Source organism: Camponotus vicinus, unplaced genomic scaffold (assembly GCF_025532165.1).
Source record: "Camponotus vicinus isolate PSW18456_S1 unplaced genomic scaffold, iyCamVici1.0 SCAF_6, whole genome shotgun sequence".
In the NCBI taxonomy this organism is placed as follows: Eukaryota; Metazoa; Arthropoda; class Insecta; order Hymenoptera; family Formicidae; genus Camponotus; species Camponotus vicinus.
The window spans coordinates 5458769-5470181 of record NW_028141978.1 but is presented as its reverse complement, the minus strand read 5'-3'; the positions used below and the strand labels follow the sequence as shown (position 1 = coordinate 5470181).

Below are 11413 nucleotides of genomic sequence, written 5' to 3'. Positions count from 1 at the left end.
GCGAATTTTAAATCGCGATTTATTTAGTAATTTAATTGTTGATTTCGAAGTTTATTTCTATCTTTTCATTTTGAATATTTCCTTTGATAATCTATACAAAATGCGCCAGTAATGCAAATACTTTCTTTTACAATCGAAGAAACGATCAATAATTTTATTAATGACTCTTTTAATCACGATTATTTACGTTATATAAAACTTATTAAATTCTATTAATGCATATCTATTATGAATAATAAATGTCGCGTAATTAATCTTCGCTGATCAGTCTCGTCTGGACTATGTAAAAATTTTTAGTAAATTTTATATTATACGTATATTTTGGACATTTTCGTGTAATAAATTATTCCATGTAATAAATTATTTTGTATTAAATTTCGAATTATATTTTATATTAAATTTGTATTATATTTTGTCATATATTTTGTAATATGTATTTGGCATAAAAATATTATGCATAAAAATATTATATTAAGCATAAAAATATTATGTTATTATGAAAATTATAATAAAAATATATAAAAATAATGTTAGCTATATTAAAATGGAACATATGAATTCTTTATATTTTATATAAAGGAAGAGACTTAAAATATTTTGCAACATCTATATTTTTCGAGTCTTAATTATAAAAACTTCAGAAGAATCAGTGATTAATTTGACAAATTCTATACATGTATTAATAATTAAATTTTTAAATAATTAAAAAAATGATTGATAAATATCAAAGATCAGTTTACTGCTAATTAAGAAGATTTATAGAAATACGGGTAAAAATGTTTTTCCCAAGCATTTTGTGTTTTGTAAATAAAAAGATATAAATATGACAATGAATATAGAAAAATATTTATTTCATCTTTGAATATTACAGTATCTTTCGCGATTGAATAATTTATTTACCATCAATTTACATACATAAGTATCTTGTTATACAGCACTGGTGCTACCGGCATTTCGTGCACATAGCACGGAACAAAACCAGAAATTGTGCACATTATATATTACCCTCTGAGAACATTCATGGACATTGGCTTTGTAGTTCATGTCCACGTTTTCAATGTCCATAGAGGGAGTATCGCTTTCAGGGATCGCATAAAAGCAGACCATGACATCTCTCAGTCTTCTCTCTGCGTCCAATATTTGACATGTGATGTCCAATGTCCAATAGAAAACTACCGTTTCTAGATCTCAAAATATTACTAGTTAAAATCACTAAAAAAAAAAAGCTTTTCTATTGGATATCACACATCGGATGTCGACGAAGTGTGAACATTGCATTATAAAAAAGAGTTGCCGTCCTGGAGAATCGTTGGTCGTTATCAGCGACCTGACGGTGAATTAACCTCAGCACGACTGACATCTACAATTCATGGAGAGATATTTTAAGTCGCGCCGTGCATTTACTCTGGTTTGGAGCACAAATCTACATCGCATCGCGTAGAGAGGAAAATTTGTTACACTGTTACACTGTGACGTTGTGGTTTCCTCGGTAACGTGACAGCGATACACGGTCGTTGACAAAACTGTCAACGTCTTCGAGTATCTTTCAGTATGCGGCCGTTTCCACGAATTGTTATGACCTGTATGTGGTCCTAACTAGATTAAGCAATTAACACTTGTTTATCATTTGATTGACAGCAGTGCAAACTACTGTCATTCAAACTGTCACTGTGGAGATTGTCACCATCTCAATCTTGTGCTGAAAACTAAATGAAAGCAAGCAAAATGTCTGACGCAGTGAATTTACATAAAATCAATTACGAATCAATAAATGATCTCGCAGAAAAAGCCAAGATTAATTATAATGGAAAGGAACCACATAATATCTATTCAAGACTTCCCGCTATGCGACAGAAGTCTGAAACAGCGAGGAAGCAGGGAGACGATGAGACTGCGTACATTTTTTTAAAAAGATGGTTGAATTCAGTCGAGTGGATAAAAAAAACTCGGGTTTATAAGGCTGGTAAATCAATCTATTCCACGAATATGACCATTGACCAGGTAGGAAATTATACAGCATATATTACTAAAGCTGTATATTATATATGCTATATAAACAGCAAAAATATATGAACGTTTATTCTAGATAAATGAAGCGAAAAACATACTTGCAGACTTGAAACAAAAATTAGAGATACGCTATGAGCATAATTCCAAAAAGCGTAGCAATACAATAGAAAAAATGGAAGTTGAAACAGATGGGATAGAAGTAACAGAGATATATGCACCAAACAATGACATAGGCTTGAAATTACCAGAAACACCAACTGATGATCCTTTATATGGTGATAGTGATAAATTTATATCATGCAATCAATTATATAATTTGTTACAAAAATGTAACAGATATTTGATCATTGATACTAGGCAAAAGATTAATTATGACAAATCTAGAATATTTTCTGATAAATTCCAAATTAAATGCATTAATATTCCACAATCTGAGATTAAAACAGGGTAAATAAATCTTTCTACTATATTTTATAATTTTTTCTTTTTTTTTAATTTATATTTGATATCTAAAATATTTCTCATGATGAATTTATTTTTAGAATGCTGGGTTACCACTTTGTGAAATATCTTTCAACATATGAAGATAAGCATTCGTATGAATTATATAATTGTCGAGCAGAACGTTATGTGGACGTTATAATCTTGCTGGATTGGAATACTACGCAAGAGTCTCTGACAACCACTACTCATGTACATATATTAAAGGATATTTTAGAAAATTGGGATCCTGGTACAAAGTATAACAAGATTAAGATTCTAAACGGAGGATATCAAGAATGGCTACAGAGATATCCGGCGTTCACGACAAATCCTAATGTAGATAATCAAGTTATCAAATCTAAAAACATTGAGAACGAAATTTTAGAGGCAATCGAATATCCGGAATGGGTAAACGAGAACGAAGTCGAGATTACGAAGAGCAAGTTAAATAATACAAAAACCTCTAACATCAATGTTGATGAGGAGATGGATAAAGGTGACAACAAGTCAGTAGTATCCAAACATGCCAGATCGAGCAGTAATGATGTCATTTCTTCAGTCAAACCCAAAAGTTTTACTAGTCAAATAACGATATCAATCGACAGTAAACGACCGTCTTCGAGAATCGGTAATAATGTGCATGCGCAATTAGAGAGTCCAGATGCATTAGTTCCTCAACAGAAGATACCACCGAACAAAGCACCACAAAATGAGATAAACGCGAAGCCAATCATCGATCGCAGCAGTAAACCAGCGACCTTGACGAACGATTCACGATGTAAAGATATATTAAAATTAAAGAAAGAGCTAACCGAACTGGCGAGATCAAAGTTGAAATTGACCGAGGAGCTATTGAGTCACGAATGTGCGCTCTATTCGCAGCATGATAAATACAGTGCTAATGATGAAAAATATTTACGCGATGAGATAAAATCTCTAAATGATAAAGTAGAAGCCATGGTACTTATTTATTTAACAATTTACTTCAATAATTTTAATTTTTTCACAGTATATGAATCGTAAATGTTGAATAAGTTTTATTTACTTATTTTTATACAATAAATTTTTATGAATATATCACATTCTTATTAATATTTATATTGCAGCACAAAATGTATCTCGAAGTTGAAAATGAGTTTAATATGTATATAAAAGATGCACATATGATAAAATTTAATTCCAATGATGAAAAAGAGAAGAATAATCTTGAACTCAATCTGTCTCTTTTAAAAAACCAAATCAAAGAAATTGAAAGCAAACGAAAAAAACTATATGAGTAAGTATACACATATTCAATTAATATTATATAAAAATTATATTATATAAAAATTTTATAACAATACATTTTAATAGTAACAAAATATAGACCAGTACAAAATTAGAGAAGGCAATGGTCGTTTAATTTTATTAATTATAAGCTATTATAATTAATAACAGGGAAGATGATTGAATCTCACATCTTCATGTGTGAAATATCTGTACATTTATATATAAAGGACCCTGCAAATTTTATGAAAAAAGTGATTTTGGTCAAATTGACTGAAATTAAAATATGTTGTAGTTTAGGTGGTGCTGATTAAAAGTTTTCTCGGGCAAAAAGTCCGAAAATCAAAAGTATAAAAGTATAAAAGATATGATGATATTTTTTATATGAAGATATTATCTGAAGAAACTTTTGATCCACCTAAACTACAACATATTTCAATTTTTTCATATAAAATGTGCGGGATCCTTATTACATAAATTTTGAATTGGAAGAAAATTATAATAAATTTATACTATTTAATAAATTTCTTGTAAAGAAAAAGAGAGAAAAAAAATTATTTAATAGTTTCTGAATTTGTATTTTTTAAAAATACGTTTTAAATGTTTGAATAGATACTAACACATGTGACATCATAACAGTAGAAACATGATTAATTGGCAATAATATATCTATTATTTCTGGAAAGCACCGACAAAATGAAAATTTATTTTTCATATGGATAGTCATACATACTGACATTGAATTTTTAAAAGATCAAAGTTCAAAAAAAGAACTGTGAAAAAAAGAATACTGTTGAATGATTTTTTTTAATAAGTAATATGTCTTTTTCTCTCTCTTCTTTATTTTATGAAAATTTGATTTTATAGTAAGTTTATTTCTTGATTTTATTGAATTTGTATTATTGTATGATTGTAGAGATTTGGAAAGGAAGCAAAAAGAAAAAACAATGAAGCAAAATGATAGTGACATTCATAAGGAGCCTTTGAAAACGGATGGTTCATCCATTAACACCGGCTTAGAGCGCTCTTATTCAAGTCCAAATTTACTGCAGGTATGAATAATTTTGTGATGTTTTTTTACTATCAGTTTGTTCTCTTTTGTTTATCTGTTTAAAATAGCAAACGCATAATTACACACGAACATTTTTGCGTTAAATTCCATTAGTTGGGAGATCGTAAAGCACCTCAGGTAGATAGAACTTCTAAGCCCTATATATCGCCTCGCAAACAGAATGGATCTATTGGAAATGAAAACGTCAAAGTGTCTCCTCTTAGTTGGGGAAATCGGGAGGAACGAATGACTCCTATTCACGGCAGTGTTGTAAGTACTTATCCGGACAAAAATGTACGCTGGCGCTTTCCAGCAAAATTGCTCTAATATGGTCTTACAGACATTATTTATCGCAGCTTTTGCTTTCATTAACACATTGGGGACAAAAATTTGGACAAAACTAATTATGGTATTGGGTTCTCAGTTTTTCATTTCATATGAAATAGCGCTTGGTATAATATTGCGCATATGATACTGATTGTGAATGATAATATAATAACAATACACAATCAAAAATACAATATTATTTATCGTTAACATATTATCATTTTAAATTTTTGTATAATTATAATTATATCGAATTTTTTATAGTAATGTAATTTTATATTTGCTATTTATTTTGAAATGTAAGTTAATTTAATTTAATTTAATTTAATTTTTTTATTTTAAATCTTCATGCAGATATTAAAATATCAATTAATGTCACTATCAGAATTTAATTTAAAATTGTTTTGAAATTATTTTAAACACTATCCTAATGATTTAAAGATTAGATTGATGTGTATAGTTTAAAATATATAATTTAAATGGAAATACATATTGTAAAAATATGAAATCTTGGATTTATAACAGTTTGGTGAAAAATTATTCTATTTCAAAAGTTATTTTAAAAGCAAATAGTAGTATGAGAAAAAAAATTATAAATAACAATAAGAATAATTAGAAGGAAGAAAAGAAAAGGGCCGATAATATCTAACACACTGCATACATACTGCTCATTAAAATTACAACATACATATATATATATATATATATATATATATATATATATATATATATCAATATATTTATTAATATGTAGGAATAATAATTGTAGGAATACATCATCAATCAATAAACGAAATCGAAATTTTGCGATTCGTTGAACACGTGTTCCACAGTCACATGCTATATAATACGATAAATGTGCACATGTACGCAAACAGGGGTGGGGTTTCTTAATCCAATCTGCAGACGAACTTTAGATTAGTAGTTCTGTACACACGTGCTAGTGTCCGAGTAATATTTAACCAGATTCGGGATCGCCTGTCAAACGTGTTGCCTTTCAAAAATATCCACTAAATTAATGTTATAAAGAAATATTCTCTACATATCTAATTATTAAAATCTAATTATTAAAATTGATTAAAATTATTATAATTATTAAAATTAATTATCCCCTAGAAAAATTATATAAATAAATATTTTAAATAAGTATATATAAGTACACTGGCAAATTTTTTTAATTGTTCACTAACTTAATATAATGGTATAATGTTTAATTATAATCTAATGCACAATAATACAGTCAAGCATATCTATGGATATAGTGTTTATTATCTTGTGATCAAGTAATCTCTCGCCGGAATGTGATGGAAAATGTTAGAGAATGTTAGACAATGGTGTATCTTCAAAGGAAATTTACTCCACTGCAATTGCTTAATTATTTTAAGAAGGTAGTCAATAGTGAGAAGAAGCAAAATATATTTTTATGCTTTGTGTAGTTTATATTAATGTTGAAATAATTCATCAGAGAGATATTTAATAAAAAAATTAATCACTTTATATAATGTAGTATCTTCAGAATACATTTATACTTCTTTTAAAAATAATTGTATCAGTAATTGAATATCTTTTAGTTCTTTTGTTTTATAATTATTTATTTCGTGAAACTAATTAACTTAATGAATTTTTCACTTATAAGAATCCTGCACTTTTGTCTTAGCATTAAATTGAAAAATAATTAGCTTAATTTGTTAAAAGTTTCATTTGTTAAAAGATAATAAATAGCAAATCATCTATTTATAGACACGTCAAAATAAATGTGTTATAAGGTTTGATTGACCATCGCTTGTGTTGATGTAAATAAGTCCATAAATTCCTTGCTCTCTCTTAATTACATTACGCTCGAAAGTAGATCGCGTAGTTCTACAACTGCGAATTTCTAACTTTAAGAAAGATTAGTCATTTGCACGTACTTATTCTTTTATTGTATTTGAAAATTTTATAAAAATAAATTTTCAAAACATTTTCAGTAATCGTGAAAAGGCGATCAAAGCTTGTTTAAAAATTTTAAGTATATCTAAAATAAGATCTAAGATTAAAATGGAGTGTTATGTATAAGAGACGAGCGATAAAATTAAAATGTATTTTTCAATGGAGAGATCTCATTAATATACTATCTCTTGTCATAACACAAAAGGTGTATGGTGTGCGTGTGTGTACTTCTGATACAGTGATTTGATACATTAATAATGTTTTATCAGCATAAAAATAACTCTCTTGTATTTACAGCATCCGGGCATAACCGGCCTGAAGAACTTGGGCAATTCTTGTTATATGAACAGTATCATTCAATGTCTGAGTAACACGACAAATTTGGCAAAATATTTCACCGACAACTCATACGCCGACGATCTCAATACAACTAACGATAATATGACACGAAGCCAAGTCGTGGAGGAAGTGGCTCAAGTAATTAAAGTGCTATGGAGAGGTCACTATAAAAGTATATCCCCTCATGATTTAAAGGTATTTTAATTTTTATTTTTAAAAATTGAATTCTAATCTTGTGTTTTTCAAGTAAGTTCTGAATCATTTCATCTTCCATTTTTTTTAAATTATATTTGCACTTGAATTAAATTTTTGTCTTTTGCATTGACTTTTTCATATGCTAATATAATTTTTTTAAATTCTTAATATTTCTAGGTTGCAGTAGGACAACATAAACTGCAGTTTGAAAATTATGAACAACAAGATTCTCACGAGTTTCTCACGTTTCTCTTAGACTGGATGCACAATGATCTTAAAAAGGTATCTGTGATTTAAAACGATTTAATCACAGAGAAAATTAATTAGAGAAAGATACTAGATTGTCTTTTTTGTTTATAGGAAGCGAAAATGCCAATTGAAATGACCAACGCGGAAAAAGAATGGGACAAGGCAATGAATTCTCAAAGATCTATAATATCGGATTTATTTTTTGGACAATTAAAATCTACCATTACATGTTCATTTTGCAAGCAAGCGAGTACCACATATGAGACATTTAATAGTTTAACCATGTCTCTATCTCAATCCAATCGATGTACTTTAAATGTGAGTATTTTACAAAGTGCAATTGTATGATTACTTAATGAAACATGTACACACAAACTTGTCGCGCTTTGTATTCATAATATAAATAATTCAATCAATTTTAAATTATTCGCTAAAGAAAAAAGATATGTTACATTTTATGGGAATTATATGTTTTGTATGTAAAAATTGTTTCGTTCTCTTATGTTAGGATTGCATGGAGAAATTTGTGACGGGACAAAAGGTGAGCGGATGGAAATGTCCGAAGTGTCAGACACCCCGCGACGCAACAAAGAAATTTGATTTCGTCAAACTTGCGCCCATCGTTGTAATTCATTTGAACCGGTTCGCCGACACTGGCGGGTGGTTAGAGAAACGCAATACTGCAGTTGATTTTCCACTCACGGGATTCAATTTAAAGCCTTATCTCGTTGTGGAAAATACGAAGGCGATGAATAATATTCGCAATTATAATTATAATCTTTATGCCATGTCCAATCATTATGGAACGATGGAAGGCGGTCATTACACAGCGTTTTGTAAAAATGCTACTTACAATAAGTATGTATGATAAATTCGAAAGATATGTGCAAGTTATTAAAAATAAAGCGTTAAATTAATATTAATATTTTAATTTTTTTACAAGTTTTATTATTAGAGAGATAATCTCTTGTAAAGTATAACTATTTTCTGGTCAAATTTTTTTATATTTTTAGAAATTTTGAGTATCATGATATGTATATAATATATTATATATATATATATATATATATATATATATATATATATATGTATACCTATACTAATTATAATAACAATTATTAGTGTATATATTTATATGTATATATTTGCAGATGGTACAAGTATGATGATCAAACTGTCACGGAAGTGTCGCCGAATCAAGTAAAGTCTCAAAACACGAGTGCCTATTTATTATTCTATACCTCGTTTTCGGATACAATCATGTAGTATGAAGATATGACCACAGACGAGGTTAACACTCGATTATGATTAAAGTTTTATTAATTTTAATGTAATGCTGTATAATCTTTCTCTTAAGTATAATATCGCGCTAAATCTTTGTTTTACTACTATGAGGAAGATTACACAGCAATGATTCTTGATGGTTTGTAGATATGAAACGGTATATTTTTTATGATAAATCCTATGCGTGAGCAAAAAAAAAACGTATAGGGGCTGTGACGATATTGAAAGCTTTGTCGGTGCTGGCATTCATTTAAGAATATGTATGTAATCTATGTAAATACATAGAACGGTGGCAATTCCTTTCTGTATTTCCATTGCAGTCTTTCGCCTTAAAAAAAAAAAAGTAAAATATAGTTCGAGAATATTTTAATACGCGTATGTGTGTATAGCTTCGTATAATTATATCTAGATATACATATATATATTAGTCAGATTTCGTTCGATTCAGATATAGATTATCTTTATTAGCATCATCTCGTATGTACTAATAATATATAGTTGAGTTTTTCAGCTGATTATTTTGTTTTTGTTTGCTCTTATGTCAAAACAAAGCGGTGACATAATTTTTTGCCTTATCGAGTTTAGGTAAAATTTTCACAAACAAGAAATTTATTTGAGGTAAAATTTATCATATTTTTTATTTACTTTATATGGACGGTGTCGATGATCATGAAAAATGGTAACTGATATAAATCATATACATACATGTGTTTATACATATATGCAATTTAGGCCGATTGGCAGCATTAACTGCCTTTTTTGCTATGCTGTCAGTATTGTTGCAATGCGACCATTTTGTACTTGAAACGCTTTATTGGAAGTTAAAAATTAAGTTTAGAAATTTAATTATAATTAAGTTTCTTAATGGCTACATAACAGAAGGAGAGAGAAAGAATTTTATTTAAAGTATAAATAATATCTCGTCATGTATAAGTCATTGTAAGCTCACTATGAATGGCTCAGAATAGCCCAAAATTGTTTGGTGATTAATCAGACATAACATCTGGAATATCTGGAATATTATTTCAGTGGAATATGTATATATAGTGAGATTTGCGCGAAATTTTATAAATCTAGCTCTTAAATAGCACTCATAAAGATTAAATTGAAAGAGTTTATCCCAAAACTCACTAGTTCAGCGTGCAATTCGCGCTATTGCCATATACAATTATACTTTATCTACGAGATGCATAATATACATTTAAGGCCATAATGTTGTCGGAAGTATTAATAACATCAACTACAACTATAATGTCTTTCTGTTTCATTTGCTCCCTGTTTTCAACAATTGTAGTTAAGTGCATATAACTTTTCATATTTATGTACTCTCTATTTTGAACATTTTAAAGTCTTTTGCTAATTTATATCGAATATAATTCAAAGTATCTTAATGAATTTTTATAAGAATGTGCACGTGAAGCGAAGGAAATTTACACGATTCTTTCCATCACTTATAATGTAACTCCAAAAATTGATTTCGCAGATATACGTTTAATGAAGAATCGATAATAATTTAATAAATATGAAATATATTTTAGATATCTTTGATACGATATTAAGAGAGAGAAGGAGAGAACAATTCTTCATGGATTTTACTGTTATTCTATCTATATAAGAATATTAATAAAAGATTTGCTCGCTTGTTGGATTAGAAGTTTTTTTCTTTAATTTTACAATATTTCATATAATACACGTTTATCTCTATCAAATCTAATTTATTTCTACTATAATATTATATATTATTATTATTATTGTATATTATTTGTGTAAAGTGTGTCTTCCTCTTTCTCTCTCTTTTATAGTTTATATATTAAACATATAAATGCGTTCGCATATCGTATTCGTTTATTCATGCCAGGACGAAGGAGCGCGATATACAACCGGTCGTTAGAATTAACATCGGAGGGCCCAAACGTCGCGACCCCTCACAAAACTGCCGAACTTCAGCGCGTCGTTAATAATTCTCGCGCAATCTGTAGCTCAATACACGTTCGCGCGATCCGAGCCTTAATCGGAAACTTCTCGCTATTTTTCTCGGCCTCCACCCTCGTTAAGACAATTTATATTCTTTTATCCTTTAATGCGACTCTCGAGTGCACCCCCCCCCCCTCCCAAAACGTCGGCGGGAAGCGGGCGCGCGCGCGCGCACTTGGCCCCCTTCTTCCCCACAACTTTTTCCATATTCCAATTAGGGATATTTCCCATTGATTTAAGGCCAGGTCGTCGGAAGGCGTGCGAATATTAACGGCTTAACACCGCGATAAATTTACAGTGCCGATA

At 29.2% G+C, this 11413-nt stretch overlaps 1 protein-coding gene across 1 annotated transcript; it reads left to right on the top strand.

The window, feature by feature from the left end:
- The first annotated feature begins 1262 nt into the window (after positions 1-1262).
- Positions 1263-10385, top strand: LOC145973517 (uncharacterized). Its single transcript, XM_083102982.1, has 11 exons — positions 1263-2001; positions 2087-2457; positions 2553-3453; positions 3600-3769; positions 4676-4811; positions 4925-5080; positions 7364-7600; positions 7778-7882; positions 7961-8167; positions 8358-8707; positions 9001-10385. The coding sequence occupies exons 1-11, from the start codon at positions 1711-1713 to the stop codon at positions 9113-9115; spliced, it is 3039 nt and encodes a 1012-aa protein (XP_082959108.1). The 5' UTR covers positions 1263-1710; the 3' UTR covers positions 9116-10385.
- Positions 10386-11413: the final 1028 nt, after the last annotated feature.

What these genes read in the sequence shown, in the direction of transcription:
- LOC145973517 (XM_083102982.1), top strand. Translation starts at nt 1,711, where the DNA reads ATGAAAGCAAGCAAAATGTCTGACGCAGTGAATTTACATAAAATCAAT. An exon ending in CGAATATGACCATTGACCAG is followed by an intron (nt 2,002 to 2,086) that starts GTAGGAAATTAT and finishes CGTTTATTCTAG; the next exon opens with ATAAATGAAGCGAAAAACAT. An exon ending in AAACGAAAAAAACTATATGA is followed by an intron (nt 3,770 to 4,675) that starts GTAAGTATACAC and finishes GTATGATTGTAG; the next exon opens with AGATTTGGAAAGGAAGCAAA.